This window comes from Ailuropoda melanoleuca, chromosome 15, assembly GCF_002007445.2.
Source record: "Ailuropoda melanoleuca isolate Jingjing chromosome 15, ASM200744v2, whole genome shotgun sequence".
Classification (NCBI taxonomy): Eukaryota; Metazoa; Chordata; class Mammalia; order Carnivora; family Ursidae; genus Ailuropoda; species Ailuropoda melanoleuca.
In genome coordinates, this window is record NC_048232.1 from 38,530,993 (window position 1) to 38,554,589 (window position 23,597).

At 32.8% G+C, this 23,597-nt stretch overlaps 1 protein-coding gene across 4 annotated transcripts in view; it reads left to right on the top strand.

Moving 5' to 3' along the window:
• Window positions 1-19,812, top strand: part of USP15 (ubiquitin specific peptidase 15) — a 115,673-nt gene extending 95,861 nt beyond the window's left edge. For all 4 annotated transcript variants that reach the window (XM_011225439.3, XM_002919597.4, XM_034644332.1 and 1 more), the window contains 14 exons: window positions 19-192; window positions 1,638-1,796; window positions 1,876-2,100; window positions 5,494-5,577; window positions 5,668-5,762; window positions 5,863-6,054; window positions 7,142-7,257; window positions 7,435-7,707; window positions 8,087-8,157; window positions 8,495-8,610; window positions 9,441-9,590; window positions 11,434-11,537; window positions 14,654-14,742; window positions 18,184-19,812. In XM_011225439.3, the coding sequence (XP_011223741.1) occupies window positions 19-192; window positions 1,638-1,796; window positions 1,876-2,100; window positions 5,494-5,577; window positions 5,668-5,762; window positions 5,863-6,054; window positions 7,142-7,257; window positions 7,435-7,707; window positions 8,087-8,157; window positions 8,495-8,610; window positions 9,441-9,590; window positions 11,434-11,537; window positions 14,654-14,742; window positions 18,184-18,366 (2,031 nt within the window). In that variant the 3' untranslated portion in view covers window positions 18,367-19,812. The remainder of the gene's footprint in view (window positions 1-18; window positions 193-1,637; window positions 1,797-1,875; window positions 2,101-5,493; window positions 5,578-5,667; window positions 5,763-5,862; window positions 6,055-7,141; window positions 7,258-7,434; window positions 7,708-8,086; window positions 8,158-8,494; window positions 8,611-9,440; window positions 9,591-11,433; window positions 11,538-14,653; window positions 14,743-18,183) is intronic.
• The last annotated feature ends 3,785 nt before the right edge of the window (window positions 19,813-23,597 follow it).

The window sequence follows — 23,597 nt, forward strand, 5'->3', positions numbered from 1 at the left end:
GTGTTTTATTCTTTGCAGTGTTTGAGCAACACACCTCCACTTACTGAGTATTTCCTCAATGATAAGTATCAAGAAGAACTGAATTTTGACAATCCCTTAGGAATGAGAGGCGAAATAGCTAAATCTTACGCTGAATTGATCAAACAAATGTGGTCTGGAAAATTTAGCTATGTCACGCCAAGAGCCTTTAAGGTTAGTATAGTGAGTACATTTTCAGTAAGGGCTATATCATCCCCAAGAGGACAAAAATAGGTTCTTTGGGGAAGGAGTGAAAAAATCATAGCTGTTAAATTGATTTGTGGCCCTCCATAGGGACCCAACACAAATAGACACACAGTATGTCTGTACTGTTAAATTTCCTGGGTGGGGGTTGGGACAGATGATAACTTAAAAATGTTCAAAAAGGTTCTGGGGGATGGGGAGAGAAATAAATTGGAAAACACCGTTATGGTACAAAATGACAGAGACAGCAGAGCATATGCAGGTTGCTTTAAAATATAGTACATATCTAAGAAACCTACATAAATTTTTATTACAAATGTAAAGACTAAATTTGGGCATGTCATTGAAGTCTAAAAACTCAGTTTATTTTGAGAGTCATTGTAAGTTTGAAAAATTATTGAAATTAAACCTAGTCTGCAAAATCAGCACTACATATTAATTAAATATTTTCAGTATAATCCTTCAACTTAAGTTTATTCTTTTTTGTGAAGTGGTTACCTCTTAGAACCAATAAAACCTCAAGTATAGTTTGCCATTCAAATAAGAATTGAGCTGAAATTTAGTTTTATATAGTTAAAAAGTTTTCCTATTTTTTTTAAAGATTTTTATTTGTTTGAGAGAAAGAGCAGGGGGATAAAGTTTTCCTATTTATTACAGTTGAGTTCTTTTTTGAAGAGAATAAGCAATTTTCAGCTATTTTTTAACACAAACAACTTAAATGATACTCATATAGGACATCTACTAGGCAACATTTTATTAACTATATTCTAGTTCTTAAAAAAAACACTACTACATTTATCTTCTTTAACTTTCTAAGCTTTGGACAAGCTAGTTTAGACAAACTATTTCTCAGCCCTTACCCATGATTCCAATTAGTTTTGTTTTACCTAGGTACTGTCTTAAAATTATGTGTAAACAGGTTCTTCGTATCTGACTTTTTCTTTCACATTTTTCAGTTTTATCAAAAAAAATACTTAGGACTACAAATAGAAAATTATATATGAACACAAACATTCCTGTTATATCTGAGATTTATCCTCTTTTTTACACACAGAAACTAAATGAGAGCCTTGTAATTTTTTCTAGTGACCCAGAAATATTGAATTTTAGTAGTCTTTAGAATATCCAATTTTGTATAAAACTTTACCATATTTTCTCCTTATCCTTTCTTCAGGTCTTTTCTGTATTACAGATTAGTTTTTTTATTTTAGATATGTAATTATATGTACTTATGTATATGTAATTATCATATCTGTAAATGACTGCAAAAGTACCACAAGTTAATTTGGGGACTACAAATAAACGTTAGCAGTCAGTAAATTCACAAAATATGAAATCTGTGAATAATGAGAATCAATTTTTTTTTAATCAGTCTTGTCCCTATAACTGATTTTGTAGTTTTGCTTTTCTTACAGACACAAGTAGGACGTTTTGCACCTCAGTTTTCTGGATATCAGCAGCAGGACTGTCAAGAGCTATTAGCTTTCCTATTAGATGGATTACATGAGGATTTGAATAGAATTAGGAAAAAACCATATATACAATTAAAAGATGCGGATGGAAGGCCAGATAAGGTAAATTTAATGATATTACTGTCACCACTCGTACAATAATGTGTTATCTCCGTGTAATATGTGTCTGTTTTTCTTACAGATAGTTGCTGAAGAAGCCTGGGAAAACCATTTAAAAAGAAATGATTCTATCATAGTAGATATATTTCATGGCCTTTTCAAATCAACTTTAGTTTGTCCTGAATGTGCTAAGATTTCTGTAACATTTGATCCTTTTTGTTACTTAACACTTCCATTGCCCATGAAAAAGGAACGTACCTTGGAAGTATACTTAGTTAGAATGGATCCACTTACCAAACCTATGCAGGTAAGTCATGATTATTTTCTTTGTATTTGTTACTTATATAAAAATTTAGTGTTGAGACCTTGTGTCTCAAGCACAATTCAATAATAAGTTTATTTGTGTAAGAGATTTTATAAGCTAAATACTTTGGAAATTAGTACAACTTTTTAGAGTATTGAAAAGTTGGGGGATGTGTAAAGTATCATTATTTGTAAAAAAAAATTCTCAAAGGCTTTTACTTATGATAGAAAAATGAGAGGTTCAATTTTACAATGTTAGGATAAATATGAGCTTAACAAAGATTAATATTATTTTTCCTATTTTCCAACTTGAACTTTAATGTTAATTATAATTTTTTTCTAGTGGCTGTTGGAAATAAAACTAATACCATACATTTTGATTCATGATTTGATAATGGTATACTTAAATACCTATAATTTTTAGGCATCTTAAGAACTTGGAAGAGAAATAGAAATTTAGTTCAGCTATAAATACTTCAGTAATGTTCTAAGCAAAGCACTCTATTTTCAACCTTCATTTATCGATTAATCCTTTTCTGACATTTGAACCACCCTAACAAAAGCAGTTCTTCCTCTTCTACCTTCAGTTCAGTTCTATTATCACACTTATAAATTTTATTATGACCTTCGGTTTACTTATCTTCTCTCCACTAGACCATGAGTTCTTTGAGGATAGGGACTTTGTAAATCTTTGTATTTCCAACCCCCATGACTTGCAGTATTACTAATGCAGAAATACTCAAAAATTATATTCATCGAAATATGTGTTAGGCACCTCATGAAAGTGTGAAGCTCTGTTTGGCAAACAGAGCAGATGTGGTTCCTGCTTTAGAGGACTGTTTACTGAAGATCTTTAGCTTAGAGTTCCAGACATATAGTGCAGTTTCTTAGAGCATAGTAGTTATAATAGTCTGCTCAGGATGCTACAACAAAATGCCATAAACTGAGTGGCTTTAAACAACAGAAATTTATTTTCTCACAATTCTGGAGGCTGGAAATCTTAAGATCCACAGTACCAGCATGGTTGGTATCTAGTGCAGACTCTCTTCCTGATTTATAGACAACCTTGTCCTCACTGTGTTTAGAGAGAGAGCAGAGAGAGAGCACCTGTGTGCACATAAGCTCTCTGGCATCTCCTTATAAGGGCACTAATCCCATCGTGAGGACCCCACCTTTGATCTCATCTAAACCACCCAAAATCCCCCTCTCCAAATACTGTTAAATACATTGGTGGTTAGGGCTTCAACACATAAATTTTAAAGGAACACAATTCAGCCAATAGCAGTATCATGAGATCTGTATGAAAGGTCTGCTTTTGAACAAAGTTATAATCTTACCATTAATTTAGTGTAAGTGTTTGGGTTTACTGTCAACAAGCATGTAGTAAATGGAGTGTTCATAATAAAAGTATAATCCTTTCATTCAAAGTAAAATCTAGTAAAGACTAGTCATGCAGTAAGTAGTGCAAATTTTCCCTATTTCTTCTGCTACTTCTTTATATGTTTCCCTCATGAACTCATTGAACCCGATGCCCTCATGTCAGTATTTCATTCAGTAGTACTAAGAATATTGAGCAGGGCCAGGAAAGGCCTGCTTTTATTTTTGGCCACGGGAATATATGTTCACATTTCTATGATCACACCCTTTAATAAGCATAGAATTGTTAATTCTTTTCAGTAGAGGGAAACCATAGCAATGCTAAACTACATATACATACTCTTACCTCTCTAGTATGTAAGCTTGTAAATATATGCCAGTGAGTGTAATGGAATGAGAGAGAAGTATAAAACAATAAGTAAAAATTTATTGCAACAAAAAAATAAATACACTTTTTCTACAGTACATTTGTTAAAGACAGTACTCTCCCATGCTAGTAATACAGAGTAATCTTTATTACATAGGGACAGATTGCATTCAAATTTCACATTAGCCTATAAGGCATGTATTGAATGTTCCCCCATAATTTGGGTTTTAAACTGTTTTTCCAGCAATATGAATTTCATTAGAATACCTCTTTTCTCAGTTGGTGACCAAAACTACAAATTTGTGGAGATTGGAGCCATGGTCAGTACAGAGGAATTGGGCATTTTTTTTCTACTTGGAGGAAGTAACAATTCAAATACAAAATGATAGGCTTATTAAACAGTGTGCTTTAACCAGCTAGAGAGGAAAGGGAAATTAGCTGAGTTAACCCACTTGATGAGGAATTTGACAACTTTGGTAACATTAAAGATGAGGACAAAAGCTAGGGGTGGATTGGTAAGTGAATGGGAAGTGAGGAAGTTAAGATAATCAGTGTAGACACTACTTTTAACAAGGTTATTTATAAAGCAGAGGAGAAAAGGAGATCGAGGGAAGGCAGTGAGGGACTGGTTTCTCTTTTCTTTCTTTCTTTCCTTTTTTTTTTTTTTTTTTTTTTTGNTTTGAGAGACTTGTAAATTATTCCATTGCTTATGTAAGAATAGGGACAAAATGGAATAAAGGATGATTGCTGGTTCCCGAGGAAATAGAACAGGATAGGATTCAGAGCATAGATGCTAGGGTTAGCCTTAGATGGGAAGGGTGACACCTGATTCTCTTTCCATGTGTAGAAAGACACGGAGAAAGGATCTTTTAGAAAGTTTGTTGGAGGACACAAAGTTGGAGATTTTCCTATCCAGTAGCCTTTTTTTTGTTTGTATTCTATGGATAGTGAAGGGAGAGGTGGTAAAATAGGAAGCCTAAGGAATGGTGGAGATTTTATGTAGTTACTGAGAGAAATGAAGGAAGAAGCAAATAAGGGATGCACAGAATTTCTGGCTGGTGTTGAATGATCAGTTAAGACTTGAGCAATGTGAATTTGTTGCAAACCAGTCTCTAAAGTTGGTCAGTTTTCTGCAGCAGATCTGAATAGCTCTAAAAAAGTATAGCAAGAATAAAATTGAATAACAAAATAAAGGTTTTGCAGTGCGGTAGTTGAAGTGATGAATCATTTGGGATCTAGATGGAAGGGCATGAAGACAGTAGGAAGCTTAAACCAGGAGAAAATTGAGAATTAAAAGGACTAGAGCTCTAAATGCAAGCTAAGAATGGGAAAAAATGAGTTTCCAGGAAAAGTAATTAATGGTTAGTCTGATAAGAGTTTAAGATATCAGAAATGGAACAAGTATATGACAGAGTGCAAGAAGTGAACTACAGATGAATGTAAGTGTGGGCCTTTGAATCAAAGAGCCAAGGAACAGTAAGGCTAAGATAAATTATCCATATAGACATTGTCAGCTAGGATTATGGTAGGATTGGAAAAAGACACTGTAAACCAAATACCAAGTGAATGTGAGGAAGCATCCATGAGTTCAGTTTCATCTACCGGGTATTTTTTCCAAAGTAATAAATTCACTACAATTTTTTTGTTTTTTAGTACAAAGTGGTTGTCCCCAAAATTGGAAACATACTTGATCTTTGTACAGCATTGTCTGCTTTGTCAGGAGTACCTGCAGATAAGGTAAGGTGTTTCTGGGTTTGAAGTATATAAGTTGGAGTTTAGTTTTTCAGTAATGTAAAACCAGCTTAATAGAAATTTATTTCCTTTTAGATGATAGTTACTGATATATACAATCATAGATTTCACAGAATATTCGCTATGGATGAAAACCTTAGTAGTATTATGGAACGGGATGATATTTATGTGTAAGTATAAAATTCATTGTGCGAAATATTACTTGGGAAAAAAATTCAGAAGAAATAACATAAAAGTTTCCAGAGTTTATGGTCAGTTTTGTCCTTATAGGTTTGAAATTAACATCAATAGGACAGAAGATACAGAGCATGTGATTATTCCTGTTTGCCTAAGAGAAAAATTTAGACACTCAAGTTATACCCACCATACTGGCTCTTCACTTTTTGGTCAACCTTTTCTTATGGCTGTACCACGAAATAATACTGAAGATAAACTCTATAATCTCCTGCTTTTGAGAATGTGGTAAGTATCAGACAATTCTACATTAAAAATGAATGATAGACTAGTTAAAAATAAATGTGCAGGGGCGCCTGGATGCCTCAGTCGTTAAGCATCTGCCTTCGGCTCAGGGCGTGATCCCAGAGTCCTGGGATCGATCCCCACATCAGGCTTCTCCGCTGGGAGCCTGCTTCTTCCGCTCCTACTCCCCCTGCTTGTGTTCCCTCTCTCGCTGGCTGTCTCTCTGTCAAATAAATAAAATCTTTAAAACAAACAAACAAACAAATAAATGTGCAGTGTACTATCAGAATATAATTTGATAAGCTTGTATTATCTCAACTTTGTTTAAACAGGTAGCAATTTACAAAATCAAATTATAGTTTAATTCAGTTTCCTGATTATGTTGAACACATTACTGAGGTAATTGCAAACCCAGAAAGCATGAATTCTTTTAGCTGTTTCAAACCAGTTTACAGTTGGAAGAAAATAGGAATTTGTCATATATGCACTCTGAAATTATAACAAATTTCAGATGCTTCGTTTCTTTATACACTTTGCCAGTTCAAGAACTCCTACTAATGGTTTTATTTAAAAGGATAAACTTTCATGGTTGATAGTATTTTAAGCCAACCCCTTTTTGTCTTCCTAAAACCTTGATTTGATATAATCAAAACTGCCATTTGATCCCTTTTATTTTATCCTTTGTAACTGACATAGTGTTCTTCTTGCATACCTGTTTTAATCATTATAGTCCCATAATCCATACATAAAGATCACATTATACAGTTATAAGTGATCTTAGTAATAATACATATATCATCTAAATGGGGATATTTATATAATAAGTGTAAGTCAAGAAATTATTTGCCACAAACTTTTAACATGTTAAAACCCTAGAAGTAACAAATCACCTTCTTTCTTTTTATAGACAACCAAAACAGAAATGATTAGTCACTTGCACTTACAGTACTATATCCTGAGTTGAATTTATCCTTGAATCTACTAAATGACCACTATTACTCCATTAAAAAGTTTTGTTTTACTGAAAGAATGGAAAACATTTTTTTTTAAGTTTTTACCTTCATTTGTTTGATTTCTGATTTTATTTAAGCCGATATGTCAAAATATCTACTGAAACTGAAGAAACTGAAGGATCCCTACACTGCTGTAAGGACCAAAATATTAATGGGAATGGCCCTAATGGCATACATGAAGAAGGCTCACCAAGTAAGACTTTACTGTTAAATTATAAAACCTTTCACTTGGATTATTGCCTGAGAAAAAAAGAAGATAGGGATTAAGGAACTAAAAAATCTCTTCAAGCCTGGGAAAAATAATGTTAATATTAATAACTTTTAAATGTAGCATTGGGTTTATTTAAAGACTTCTAATATCTAAAATTAGGTGAAATGGAAACAGATGAGCCAGATGATGAATCCAGCCAGGATCAAGAACTTCCCTCTGAGAATGAAAACAGTCAGTCTGAAGATTCAGTTGGAGGAGATAATGATTCTGAAAATGGATTATGTACTGAGGAAACTTGCAAAGGTCAACTCACGGGACACAAAAAAAGATTGTTTACATTCCAGTTCAACAATTTAGGCAATACTGATATCAACTACATCAAAGATGATACCAGGCATATAAGATTTGATGAGAGGCAGCTTAGGCTAGATGGTAAGTGTGAAAACTGGCTTGAACACTGAACTTGAGCAAAGCATGCTATTATTTTAGGTGAAAACTGTGAAATTGAGCAGTCGTGAAAAGTAACATTCACTTATCTATATAAATCTATATTTATATCTTAAAAGTCTTAATCTCTAAGTATACTAAAACACGTCACTGCTTATTAAATGGAGGTTAGACTTATGCTTAAGTTTTGTATCTTTTTTTTAACTCCTTAAATTTTTAATGGCTTGGAAACAGCAATTTATCCTGATCACCTAGTGCAAGTAGAAAAGATTGTTTATTGTAGTATATATCTTAACATAAAAATATACTCATTTTAATGAAGGCATATTAAGTTTTAAAGAAAAAAATATGTTTTCCATCTTAGAAAGATCTTTTCTTGCTTTGGATTGGGATCCTGATTTGAAAAAAAGATATTTTGATGAAAATGCCGCTGAGGTAAGTCATCACTCATCCCATATCTTTCCCATGTTGATCACAATTTTGTTACACTTTTTTTGCTTCTACCAGATACATTTTGTTAGTAGAAAAATGGTTATGTACTAGAAAAGCCTTGTTGGTTTACAAACATGCTTTCTGTTAACAGTTTTAATCATCCATGTAGGTGTCTGTATAGAAGTTTTTTAGAAGTGTGGTGTAAATCTCAGCTGAAATAGGCTTTATAATTCTTTTGAGAAAGTTTAGGGGTTTTTCATTACTATTCATAGTAAGATGGTATCACTAAAATGAGTTTTGTTTCATTTGTTCTCTTAACTCAAGAAATACTTCTCTTTAGGATTTTGAAAAACATGAAAGTGTGGAATATAAGCCTCCTAAAAAACCATTTGTGAAATTAAAAGATTGCATTGAGCTTTTTACAACAAAAGAAAAGCTAGGTGCTGAAGATCCCTGGTAAGAGACAAAGTTAAAACATTACTTCTAATTATTTTTTAAGGATTTATACTGAGGTATGTGATATGTCAAGTTGAAAAAGTGGTAACTAAATTCCCTTTGATATTTTAAATAATAAGCATTTCTTTAAATGATAATAGTTAAAAGTGATTCAAGGGGTACCTGGGTGGCTCAGTGGGTTAAGCGTCTGCCTTTGGCCCAGGTCACAATCCCAGGGTCCTGGGATCAAGCCCTGCATCAGGCTCCTGGCTCAGCCGGGAGCCTATTTCTTCATCTCCTCCCCACTTGTGCTCTCTCTGTCTCTGTCACTATCTCTCTCTCTCTCAAATAAATAAATAAAATCTTTAAAAAGAAAAGTGATTCAGATGTTTAAAAGTATTATAATATTAAGCTTTAATCTCATTACTTTATTATTATAGTAGCCATTTTACAATGGGTAATTTTAGTTACTTTTTCCAAGAATTTTTTGCCATGCAGCTGTTTTGATAGAAACATTTTTGGGAAAATCATATTTTGTGGTGTTACTAAGTCCGTTAGAGCCCAGAAGTTTTGAGATTTTCTAATACTTAGATCTCAACATAGGTTTGTGTTCTTTTAGCTTACTAAAATGTAAGTAATCTAGCCTTCATCATTTCTTTGAATGCCTATTTACATATTAATTTATAATATTCTAAACCAATTTGATTTACTGAAGATATATATATCTAAGTCTGGTATATATTAGGCATATAGTGATTGCCCACTGAATAAATGTAAAACTTGCCGAGTGTTTTTTTATCTATTATTTTCATTACCTCTAGCAAGCTTTAAATATTTCTCTTTATTTTTAGGTATTGTCCAAATTGTAAAGAACATCAACAAGCCACAAAGAAACTGGATTTATGGTCCCTGCCTCCAGTACTTGTGGTACATCTCAAGCGATTTTCTTACAGTCGATACATGAGAGACAAATTGGATACTTTAGTTGATTTTCCCATCAAGTAAGTTTTGATTATGCTTTATAAACATTGGGCAACTATAGGTTCTTATAAACATCAGGTAGCATTGGATCCAACTTCAGTTTTTTAGTGTATTTGTGAGTAGTTCTAAAAATTTGTAAGAATCAGTAAGAATTTTTATTCCTTTTTAGGTATTTCTCAGAGAACAAAGAGAAAATATATCTTTTTAAACAACAGAATAAAATTCTGTATTACATTATTATATGGGTCCATTGGCACTGTTTATAAATCTAAGATACTCTATGGAATCAGAGTGATTTTATTTTTCCTAGGAATTATTTCATCATTAATCATCAGTTATTCCTAAGTATGCTTTTTAAAAAACTGAAGTAATATGAAACAGAATAATGTAATTGCTGAAAAGGATGACACAATAATCAGTCATCCCTGTTGTGTCATACTTCAGTTTATTGCATTGTTCAGAGTATTACATCATTTTTGTAAAAAGTCTGGAAACAGCATCTTTATAGTCCTTTTTTTTTTTAAGCTTTCACTAAATTTAATTGAGAATTCATAAGGACAAAAATGAAATTTCTCATTCACATGGTCCAGGAAGGACTTCATCACACAGTATTTTGCGTCACACAATAACTTGGCACTCTCCCATTTTGCTAAAAGAACATTGATAGTATTCTTTTATATTTCATATTTGTGCAGCAGGTGTTTGATACAGTTAATAACTAACAAACTGCCTTAGGTGTGTGTGATTAGAAGGAAATGGATGTAATATTGAAAACATTCTTTGGATTGCTTATTTCTGATTGTTGTTTATAAAGTTAAAATTAAAAACATTTTGCAGTTTTTTACCAGAAAAAAATGGTAATTTTCTCCTTAACAAAATTATGAGCCATCAGTTTTCTCAAGAATATAGCATTAAAAAGAAAAAAGGAAAATAGCATTTTGACAGTTTTTTTTTTTTAAAGATTTTATTTATTTATTTGACAGAGATAGAGACAGCCAGCGAGAAAGGGAGCACAAGCAGGGGGAGGGGGAGAGGAAGAAGCAGGCTCATAGCGGAGGAGCCTGATGTGGGGCTCAATCCCATAACGCCGGGATCACCCCCTGAGCCAAAGGCAGACGCTTAACTGCTGTGCCACCCAGGCGCCCCAGCATTTTGACAGTTTTAAGTACAAGAAGAGCCAAAAGTAATGATAAGCTGGAATCTATGAGAGATATCTTTGAAATTTAGAATCATTATTGCTTTTTAATGATGTAAGTCCAAAAAAACAAATAATGATAAGCTATAAAATGGTCATGTTCCAGTTTCATGCATGACAGTTTACAAACAGTTGAGTTTCGAAGAATGTTGCCCACTTGGGGTATTTAGATTGTCAGAACCAGGAAAATGTAGACTAAATATTGGGGTTTAGATATATCTATATTATAATTTTTCTGTGAAAGTTATTTAAGAACAAATAAACCATAGTGAAAAATAACTTATTTGTTCTTAAATACACAATTCCTAAAAACGACTTCAAAAATATGAAAAATTAAAAGGGTCCCAATGGCAAATGGTGATGACTCTTTTACTATATATGGAGAGTTAAATGTATTAGCATAAAAACTTTAATCTGAATAAACAGCAGTCAGTAGACAAAATTCCCAACCCCTAAGAAAAATCTTGCCAAAATATTCAAATCTCAGGTGTGTGTGTGTGTGTATATACATATATATGATATGTTTTAGTTTTTTGACTCTTAGTGATTTCTTTAGTGCGAGAGATATTTTTTATATAAATGAGAGTCAAGTAACATTGACAGAAGATAATAGAATTCATGACATTTAGGGAAAACAAAACTAACTTTATCTCTTTGTTAATAAACAGTGACCTGGATATGTCGGAATTCCTGATTAATCCAAATGCAGGTCCTTGTCGCTATAATTTGATTGCTGTTTCCAACCACTATGGAGGGATGGGAGGAGGACACTGTAAGTGAGTTTACCATTTTGCTAAAATCATGATGCTTGCTGACTGCAGACTTTTTCCTTAAGATATGTATTACTTAAAGGGAAAATGTAGGGTGCCTGGCTGGCTGGGTTGGTCGGTAGCATGTGACTCTTGATCTTGGGGTTGTGAGTTTGAGCCCTACATTGGGTGTGGAGTCTACTAAAAAAGAAAAAGGGAAAATGTAAAATGTGTTTTACATATAGTACTTGTCAATAAATGTTGATTAATGAATGAATTAGCTTTTGAAATTTTTTTTTTAACATCAGGAGTAGAGAATTGAGTTAATCATACTTTTCAGTTTAATGCGTGGGACATCACTCGTCAGGACTCCTGTCCTTTTCCATTCTCCTTCCCCTTTCCCTTCCTAAAGTGCTTGGTGTATGTGTTGTTACAAATCATGCATCATTATTAATTTTTATATAATTGGTATACTGTGTTATAGATCTTACATTTTTCTCATAACTCGTAAGACTTATCCATGTTACTTTGTGTCCGTTTAGTTCATTGCTTCTAACCACTCGGGACGTAAATCTACCATATTTTATCTTTCTGCTCACTTCATGGTGGACATTCAAATTGCCTTTAACTTTCTACCACCACAAGACTGATAAACATCATTGTTTATGGTCCCCCATGTGAGAATTTCTTTGAGCAACATACCCAGAAGTAAGATTGCTCGGTTATAGAATATTCACATACTGCCAGATGGCTCTCCAGGACAGTTATACCAGCCCACACTCTCCAGTTCATAGATTTTTCTGTTGAACTATCTGCATTCCTGGGATAAACCCTCCTTACCTTTTTAAGTTTTTTTTTAATATATAAATGTTATATATTTTAAAAAAATTCTTCTTTAATTCCCAATTGAATTTGGTTAACTAATTTTTGTTAGTGTTAAAATTTCATTCATAAGTGAAATGGTCTTCTCATTTTTTATATTGCTCTTTCTTTGGAGTCAAGATTACAGTCTACTCTAATAATAAAGAGGCTGAGGTATTTTAGTCTTTTTCTGTATCCTAAAGCAGGTAGTGTAGTATAGGAATTAATTATTCATGAAAGTCTAGTGGAATTCACCTGTAAAATTATCTGGGCTTCACACCCATAAATTTTTCTATTTATGTCATGCTTGTTGAAATCTATTCAGTTTTCTTTTTCCCAAGATGTACGCTTTATGGCATTTTCTATTTTTCTAGAAGTTTTCTAGTTTGAGAATAGTTACATGTAATAGCGTTATGCTATACCTTTGTCCCTTTTTTGTTCTTCTATTTTCTTTTTAGTCCATTTTCCCAGAGGTCTGTCTTACTAATCTGTTCGAAGAATTAGCTTTCCACTTTATTAAATTTTTCTTTTTATTATTGCATATGTATTCTCTCTCATTGATCTCTTCTCTTTGTTGTGTTTTTTTTTTGTTACTTTGTGTTTGCTCTGTTGCTCTATTTTTAATTTTTGATTTGAATGCTGTATTAGCTTTTGCTTTACATTTTTTTCTCCTCTCTTTAAGGCTATAATTAAAGCTATAAATTTCCCTCTAACTACTGCTTTATCTCTATTCCATAAACTTTGAAATGTAGTCTTTTCATCTACTTTAAATTCTGTATGTATTTTTAATTTCCATTATGATTTTCTAATTAGTCTAGGGCACTTAATCATATGCTTTTCCAAACGTATGGGTTTTTTTAAAGCTTTCCTTTTGTCTTAATTTTAATTTTATTACATAATGGAGATACTGCCTATATTGTATTAATCCTTAGTTTATTAAAGTGTCCATGTACCTTAGTACATAGTCTGTTTGTAAAATGTTTGTGTGCTTGAAAAACATATATTCCCCATCCAGACGTAGAATTCTATATTTCTCTTATATTTCAAGCCTATCAGTTATATTCATATATTTGCTATCTCTAGTTATTTTTTATATTTTGTTATATTTCTGAGAATTTGTCAGCATTCTTATTATAATGTTGATTTATCTATTTCTACTAACAATTTTATTAGTTGTTTTGCATTATTAGTTTCGTTCATGTTTAAAGTGGTAGCTCTTCTTTCTCTGTTCCTTTTACCAGTCTTTGACATGTTTTTTCTTTTGGTATCACTTGGTTTGCAAACTCTGGGTGCCTTTTTGTTGGATTTGTCTCTTATAAACCATTTTATTGCTAGATCTTGTCCTTTTATTTAATATTTGTTTTAATTGTGGGTACAGTCGTCTTCAGTTCAACTGACAAACTTACAACCCACAATAGGCTATACCCAGAAGAGCAATAATTTTGTTTTGTGAGGGGTAGAACAATTTAGAAGATATAACCTATAAGGTGTCACTTTTTAGAAGTTATGACATCAAATAATTATTTTGCAGACATTTGTGACTTTGTTTCCTCAGTTATTGGATAGTTCAGACAAAGTATGGGATGTATAAAGGGGACATTTTTAACTTTTAAAGATAAAGCAAATCTTTAAAAATTGTACAGATAAATTAATTTTTATTTTTCTCTTGCTCAGTACTTTTGTTAAAGACTGAAAAAGATTTTGGTGTAAAAACTACTACAAATTAATGGGATAGTATTACTGAAAAAATATTTGTCATACAAAATTTAAATTATGATTAAAATGTCAAACTCTGGAGTCAGAGACAGACCTGGGTTTAAGTGCTAACTCAGCTACTTAACAGCTTTACTATTACATATTAAACTTCTCTTGATGCCTCACTTTCCCCATTTCTAAAGTTAGAGGAATAATAATACCTTTTGTATGAGATAATTAATATATGTGAAGTACATAGCACTATACCTGGTCCACAGTAAGCACTTCATAAGTGTTAATTCCCATTTGTTGTCATTAGTATTATTCTGTGAACTGAAAAATAATAAATCTATTCTGTTTGTCCTTGGGATGAAAAAGTCACAGATTTCAACGTATTTGAAAAATATCTTAGGCATTTAGACTGTAGGAATCAGTTGCATGTGTAATAGATAGGCTTTGTGTAGATGATTGTCATGTAATTTTAATATGTATTCCTTATATAGATGATTGTAAAGTTTTGCGAGTTCCCCCCAGGAAACCATAGATCATTTCAGTCACAGAAGTGATTATATTTTTTCATTAGATACTGCTTTCGCAAAAAATAAAGATGATGGAAAATGGTACTACTTTGATGACAGTAGTGTCTCAACTGCGTCTGAAGACCAGATTGTGGTAAGTGTGTCTTTATTTCCTGAAAGTCACAGAATCCACTTTTTTAAAAGCTCCCATGGAACACTGCAGTCTATATTTTAGCAGTTTCTAATAGTTAAGAGAGACTTTCTCTGATTTAAAGAAATGTAAAGTTGTGTCCTCTGAGTGGAAATTTGTCTCCAAATTTGCCCACTAACAGAAGCATAAATTGCATCATGAAAATTTTTCTGATAGTTTTCAACATGAAAAATGGCATTTTCTAATGAAAATAATTAAATTTTCCTTTGGAAAATAGGTTCAGATATTTTGGGACACTGACTACTTAAAATTAGAGTACTAAAATAGAAAAAAAAATTCTTTAAGGGCCTTCCTTGCCATACCTATGATTTTTAAAGTAGTCTTTTTTTTTTAATGTTTTTTTATTATATTATGTAAGTCACCATACAGTATATCCCCGGTTTCCGATGTAAAGTTCGATGATTCATTAGTTGCGTGTAACACCCAGTGCACCATGCAATACATGCCCTCCTTACTACCCATCATAAAGTATAGTCTTATCCTTTGTAACACTTAAACATTTAGACTCAAACTTACGTGATTAGATGAAACAAATTACACGATTTTCTTAAAAAGTTAACCTTGAGGATCTGTTACTTTGATATTTTCTGAATAGTAGAAAAATGAGGAAGTAACATCTGTTCATATTTGCATCAGTTTATCAGCCAAAATATTGGTAGTTGTTTTGCTTCCCAGCAGAGCATATTTTTATTATCAAATATTGATTGGTGAGGGGATGACAGGTTTATTCTAAGAAGAAAACTAAGACTTGGCTTAATAAGGGTTTATTTTACTATTAAAGTTTGCCTTTCTAAAATTTTATTGTTTAATCACAATAGTACAAATAGTGAAAAGTGTAGTATTTGCTCCTGTGAGCATGGAGCTCATATTTCCCATTTAAATTTTATATTCTTTGAGGACAGAAACTAGCTTTTTCTTTAGTTCGTAATGCCTTAAAAGTCTTCAACTTCTGTTGTTCAGTTTAATAAATTAATAAACTTCTGAGCCCAATTATTGGCATAGTTTTAATCCATCATTGGATGAACAGATATGAAATAATTTTGAGTTGTTTCTCTACAGATATTTTATATACTTATCTACATGTGTATATGTATTATGTACTGTTGCTTATCTCCCTATAGCTATAACACAAAACAAAGAGACTTGAATGCTATTATTTTTTAAATATGTATATGCCTAAGTTAATTACATTTCCAGTTTATATTTAGACTTCTGATTTCAAGTCTCAGCCATCACTTCTTTTTTCAATTGTGTTCTTCTGTCTAAATCTCCCAACCAAAACATCCTGAAATTGCCTACAGTGATGATACTTGATTTAGTAACAATTATTTGAGTAACTTCTTTATATAGGACCCAATTCTAAACAAGATTAAAAGACAGCTATCTCTAACTTCAAGAGGCTTAAAGTCCAGAGATGACAGGAAGTAAATTAACAGCTGTATGATAAGTACTATTAAACATCTTGACTACATGGAAACAGGACAGCCATCTCTCCACTGATTTAGGGTTTAAGAAGATAGGACCAGTGTACGGAAGTTTGCATGAGAAAGCGATGTTTGACCTGAGTCTTCAACTTTGCAAATGGAAGTAAATTAAACAAAAGAAGTAAAGGTGTTCTAAGCAGAGAAAACAGTAACTACAAAAGCAAGGAGGCATGACAGAACATAGAATTTAGGAAAACAGCAAATAATTTGGTATTATTGAAAGGACATACTTGTTAAGAGTATGGGGCAGAAATAAGGCTAAAGCTAAAGTTGGCAATCATCAAAAAAGATGATATTGTACACGGTTTAGAGCTTTTCTTAAAGACTGTGAGAAGCCTGGGTGATTATTAAGCAATAGAACATTATTAAATTTGGAAGGCACTGAGAAAAGAAGCAAAAAGACCATTACAGCCTCCAGCAAAAAGAAAGCTGTCATGTCATTTTTGCAATACAAGCCTCTAAATTTAAAGTTGTGGTAGTAATGTATAGACAAGGGGGAAAGGGATTTATAAGATAGTTCCTGGATAGAATTAATAGAATTTGATCAAGATTGGATATAAATAAAGACATAGAAATGCAAAGAGGGAGAAGTTGAGGATGACTTAACTTCAGCATTTACCACAATAGGAAATATAGGAAGAAAATTCGCTGTTGAAATTTGAGCTACGTGTATGATAGCTCTCGGGAAATTTCCACTAGGTTGTGGGACTAACAGCACTAGAGTTCAGGAATGAGAACTAGCTAAAGTTATAAATTTGCGTCATTATTCTTTGGTAGCAGTTGAAGCCATAGGTTTTAATGAATGACCTAGTGAGAAGATACAGATTGAGAAAGAGTGGTGGGCAGAGGACTGAACATGATTTTTTTTTTTAAGGTTAGGATTTAATGAGCCCACAAAAAAGTCAGAAGCAACTATGGAGATAGAAGATCTAAGGAAAGGGGCGCCTGGGTGGCGCAGTCGTTAAGCGTCTGCCTTCGGCTCAGGGCATGATCCCAGCATTCTGGGATCAAGCCCCACATCGGGCTCCTCCACTGTGAGCCTGCTTCTTCCTCTCCCACTCCCCCTGCTTGTGTTCCCTCTCTCACTGGCTGTCTCTCTCTCTCAAATAAATTTTTAAAAAAAAGAAGAAGATCTAAGGAAAAGAAGTGTCACAAAAGCCAAAAATTATTTGATGCAGGAAAGAGGAGTAGTAAAGCATTAAATGCTGCAGAGAGATTGACTAAAAGAACTTTTAAAAGCACCCATTTAATTTGTCTATAGCAGGTTATTGCCCCTAGTGAAGGGCATTTCGTCAGAATGATTGGGGCAACAGATCATACTGAATTGAGGAGTGTGTATGAGAGTGAAAAATGAACATTCCATGACTCTGTCTGCCAGCCTGGCAGCTGGAGGAAGGTAGTAGGGATTTAGGATGGGAAAGTATTTATTATGCCAAGTAGTCCACTAGGTAAGAACTTTAACTAAAGATTAACACAGTGATGATGAATGGAGCAATATCCTTAAGACAGTAGGAAAAGCTGAACTCTAAAGCAAACTTAAAGTGAAACGATTAGTATTAGAAAGAAGCTTACCTTTTCCTTAGAGACGGGAAGGAAGAGGCATAGAATTGTTTCATGTTAGAGTAACTAGGTTAATCTGTGATATAATTAAATTTACTTATCTGTTCAACCAATGTAATAGAGAATAAAAATGTTAATTCTAGTGACTATTCTTCCTTTATATATAGAAGTCATCTTATATTTAAACCAATTTCAATAACTTCCATTTGACCGTGTATGGTTTTTCTATTTGATCTATGCCCTGTCACCAAATTCGGTTACCAGCTGAAAAATTCATAGTATACTTAATGAGATCTTTGAGAATCATGACCATATTAACATGCTTTGTTTGTTTCAACAGTCCAAAGCAGCATATGTACTCTTCTACCAGAGACAAGACACTTTCAGTGGAACTGGCTTTTTTCCTCTTGACCGAGAAACTAAAGGTGCTTCAGCTGCCACAGGCATCCCGTTAGAAAGTGATGACGATAGCAATGATAATGACAATGATATAGAAAACGAAAACTGTATGCACACTAACTAATGAAAGTCCTAGAAGCCATAAAAGAGAGACTTTCTTGCTGGTGGTGTCTATTGAAATGATGAAGTTACCCACCACATTAAACAAAAGTCTGAGATGGGGAGTTTCAGATAACCGAATGTAAATCCTTTATCAGATTTTAACTTGTGCAGTACTTGAAGTGAAACACAATGAAAACTTTAACAGAAATTGTCTCTTAATACATTTACAGTCTTGTAATTACAAGCTAAATATATATAGGAAATCACAAATAAATCCCTTTTAAGTTTGCTGCTGTTTTGATGAATTATGTTTTCTTTAATTTTTTGGATGTGAGTTAATTGATGACAAATGTTAAATTTGTGGATGTTGGTCATTTATTTTGCTCTATTAATACTGCAAGAAAACTGGCTGAACTTAGTTTTTGGATAATCTAGTTCATGTGCATTAGGCTGCCACATATATTACTATGATATTTAGCTGCAGTATCAACGCGGCGTAAATACTGCAGTAGTATTCTTGGAAAACCAAATTTTCAAATCTATCCCTGGTAATCAACATGGGCCTATTAAAAAACCAAATCATGATATAAGAAACAATCTTGGAAAGTTATTTTCTTTTTTAGTATCATTAAAAATCCAGAATATTATATTCATCTTACTGCTGCTGTGGAAACAGGTTCTAGATTTCACACTCCATCTAAAATCAATTTTCAGTTAAATGTAAGTATTTTTTACTGCTATTTGGATCTATTCCTTAGATATTAAAAGATTTTTTGACTTGCTTTAAAATGCATATCTTTAATCTGGTGTTAGTCAAAAATTAAAATTTTTGCTGTCTGTTTTTCTCTACCCCATTTTTTGGTAATTTGGCAACTGATAGCTCTTCCAATTATTGTATTATAAGGACAGACTTAAAGTATTCTGTATCCATAGTAATAATTACATCAAGCTTAGATGAGAAATTTTTTTCATATACTGGCCTTTAAATCATTAATGGACAATTGGCTTTAAAGGTAGGTCTGTTAACTTTCTTTGTGTGTTCCTGATGGAATTCACCATAGCCTTACAGCTTTTCTCAGAAGGTAACTTGTTATAAGAAAATTGGCATTTGCATGTTCTAGAGTCAGAACCTGTATAGTATATAAAGCATACAAACCTTGAATTCAATTTTAGTTCACAACATTCAAGGATCCAGGATGCCAAAAATATATGTGAACATTTGAAACATTTTTCATTTGCTGCTTTTTCCCTTTAATCTAGTTGAAAGAATGTATTGTCGATTGGCATACAATACTGCCTTTAATAGAAAATCTAAATGCTGGGGCACATTTCACATATCGACTACCTGAGAAATTGCTTTGTGTCCCACTGTTATTAAAGCAAAAAGTATAGTGTTCTTCACTTGAACTAATCAAATACAATAGATATAAATTGTGTATTGTAAATAAAAGTTCACTCTGTGAGTGCACATTTTGGTAAATTATTTATTTATGTTAGCATTTAAAAGTAAAAAGAAAAAAAATGCATTTGACCAGGATAAATGAGGTATGTTGATCATGGCTTTGCTTTATACCTTGATATTAAAGCTGGTTTTTCATCCTGGTATTTTAAAAGCTGCTTTGGGTTTTTTTTTTTTTCTTTTCTTTTCTTTTCTTTTTTCTTTCTTTTCTTCTTCTTTTTTTTTTTTTTTTAATGTAAACTAACCTCCTGCATGACAGAGGTTAAAATTTTGTCTGCACTTGAGTTCACTTGAGTTTACATTTGAAATGTGCATGTTTATTTATACAGATTTCAATAAAGCTATTTAAGGCCTTATTTAGTCTTTTATTTCTTACTCTGAATCTTTTGATAAAAACCCCCTATTTTATGGGCAGGTGACTATGTGACAGACTTTTTAGTTATCGTGTAATTAAAGATAAAAAGGAAAGCATGTCAAAGTAAAGCAAATCCTCTTAAGGATTTGTTTCAAAGTTGATTTTTTAATTTAAATATTCATTATATTTGTATACCTACTAATCACTGTTCTGTAGTCTTAAGATAGAGCCGTAAACAAACATCCCTCCACTCACAGAGCTTGCAGTCTTTCTGCTGTCTACCAACTAAGAAACTTTCCATTTTTCGGAGGTTTAAAGAAAAACCAAAATTAACTTTTTCCAGCTCTGGATTGTACTCTCCATCCCAGTTGTCCATAGAGACCCATTTCTTTTTAATGCCTGCGATTAACTTTTATTCCCATTTAAAGAAGTGTTTTAAAGTAGAAAATGGTGTTAATAATGCCATTGAATTTGTCAAACTCAAATGACATTGTCAGCTGCAAAAAAACACCTAATAGTGCAAAAGGCTAATCCATACTCTAATTAAAAGTAGATATTCATAGGTAATAAGGGTGTAGGAATGTAGCCAGTCTAGAATTCTACTGTTAGCTTTTCTACTTAGTAGTCATATGACTTTGAATTTAATCTCCCCCAGTATGTTTCTTCACCTGTAAAATTACAACAATAATAGCATTACTGAGCACTTAAAATGGACCAAGTTGTGTATTAAAGTGCTGTATGTAGTATCTCATTTAATCCCATAGTAGCTATGCGGTAGAGACATTCATCATCACTGTTTTTCATTTGGAGAAACCAAGGTACAAAGCAGTTACTATTCCCAAGTTCATATAATTACTCTGGGGCGGAGCCAATATTCTATCCTCAAGTTCTGTATACTACCTCCCACTTTGTTATAGTGTCTGCCTCACAGGATTGTTGAGATCTCCAATGAGATAATGTATGTTATGGAAAGGTGCTTTGTAAACTATGTGGTATACTCATTACTGATTTTAAATTTAATACAACATTTTTTTTCCTTGTTTATCTAACTCAAGTATGACCTTCTTTACACTTCTCCAAATGCAACCCTAATTTTCAGGACTTTTTTCTTCACCTATAATTTAGTTTAATTAATCTCTGTACAAAAGCTACAGCTTAATACTTTGTTTAAAGATCTTGCTTTCTCTTATAGTCTGTTCTTTTTAGCAGCCCTATATTTACCCTTGCTTTCCTGGCAACTCACTATAAAACCACACAAATCATTGATACGGGCATGAAGAAAATCAGTAACTATTGATTGATGTATAAGGACAGCACTTTCTCATCAACTAATCTCATTGAGGTAAGGACAGTTTATAAGAAATAAGCCAGGAGACTGTAAGAAAAGATGAGGTGAGCCTCTTTCATTGGCTCACCAAAGGGGCAGGGAGTGGGGTGTATGCAGGTTAGAACCTTGTACCCCAGAAAGGAATCGACAGTATCACTGGTACATGGTAAAATAAAAAGCAGGCCAACTTTTAGTCGGTTTTTTATGTTTATGTTTATGTTCTTTTATTTATTTATTTATTTATTTATTTATTTATTTATTTATTTATTTATTTATTTATTTTAGAAAAAGTAAGGGGAAGGGCAGAGGGAGAGAGAATCCCAAAGCAGACTCCCTGCTGAGTGCAGAGCCCAACAAGGGCTCCATCTCAGGACCCTGAGGTCATGACCTGAGCCAAAATCAAGAGTCAGCTGCTCAACTGACTGAGCAACCTAGGAACCCCTATGTTTATGTTCTTTATAGACAATGCACTTCATTATTCCCTGCTTCCCACCCTCCGTTCTTGGTATGCTTCTGATCTTTGCTTGTGCAGTATAGATTAGCACATTCTCTTTAGGTTAGTTTTTAAGATACAAATTAGAAAATTCTTGATTACTAGGGTAAAGAACCAGAAATCCTCTAAAATCTCAGAAAGTAATTTCATTTCTGGAGCCAAAGAAGAATAGTGGATATCTTTCTTTGTATATCTTAACTGTACGATAAAGTAGTATTTCTGTTTTCCTTTAAATCACTTTTCTTGAAAATATAATTATATTGATAATTCCCAAATACTTCTTTAAATGGCACTTAAAAGTGCCAAAAGATAGGGGGGAAAGGAGAATGTATGGATATCCTTGCTGACTTACGTATGAAGTTACAGAGCTGCAGTATATTGTCTTGTTATCAGATTTTTGCAATGAGAAATATATGTAATTTTCTTACAAGCATTTTAGATTGTGGAACATTTCAGTTAGATATATATGTTTTTCATATGTTTAATTCATATTTACTATATATTAGGCAAAAAAAATTCCAAACAGCTCAGACAACAAAACTTTCATTTAACAAATATACTCAAATTTTTATAAGCTATGTAAAGTAGGTTTTTATCAGAACTGGAAAGTTAAAATATACGTGGTAAAATTCATACATTGATCAACACTTATTACAGTAATGATGGAGTAAAGAATTTTTGAATGGGTGACATAAAACAGGCAGTACAAAAATTATTTTTGGCAAATATATGTATTGGGAAAAAATACCCCACATCATACCATAGTCTAATTATATTCCAACTCTGCCTTTTGAGAGCCTGGAAATTGCCCAGGTAATGAAAGGAAAAGACTCTAAGGGAATCTAGAAAGTAGATAAACCATTTAAGAGAATCAAGAGTTGACATAATATTTTGGACTAGAGTCTCAGAGGACAAGGAGAAAATCAAATAGATTTTGGTGTCTTTTTTTTTTCCTAGAAATGTCTGTTGAGTGTGATCATACAAAGCAGCTAAAAATACAGCTGTCTCTTCAGTTAATTGTTCTTTTAAATGGAAATCCTGTATGAAAATAAGAAATATTTTCAGTATCTTCCAATATGCACAAAATCAAATATTTTAAATGTTTAAACTGTTTTGGTAATTAACTGTGTTCTACTGTATAAAATCATGGTTGATGGTGGTGCTCATTTTGCTCAAAATTTCTTTATATCAGGAACTTGTAGCTTGTTCTATATAGTTTGGTGAAACAAAAAATAGTTTTATTTGCTGTGACCTTCAAATCCATTGCTAGCTGGAGTTAAATCTACATACATAAAAGTAAAACAATAAATATGGAACCATCCCAACAGTCTTTTCCCATAATGTGTATTCTTACCTTTTTCTCAAAAATGACAAATTCTTATAATTTCCCAAACTTGTTTAAAAAGCTTAAATATCACTTTGTTTTTTAATTCTTAGTTAAAATCTTTCAGGATTCTTTTTTTTTTTTTTTTAAGATTTTATTTATTTATTTGACAGAGATAGAGACAGCCAGCGAGAGAGGGAACACAAGCAGGGGGAGTGGGAGAGGAAGAAGCAGGCTCATAGCGGAGGAGCCTGGTGTGGGGCTTCGATCCCATAACGCCGGGATCACGCCCTGA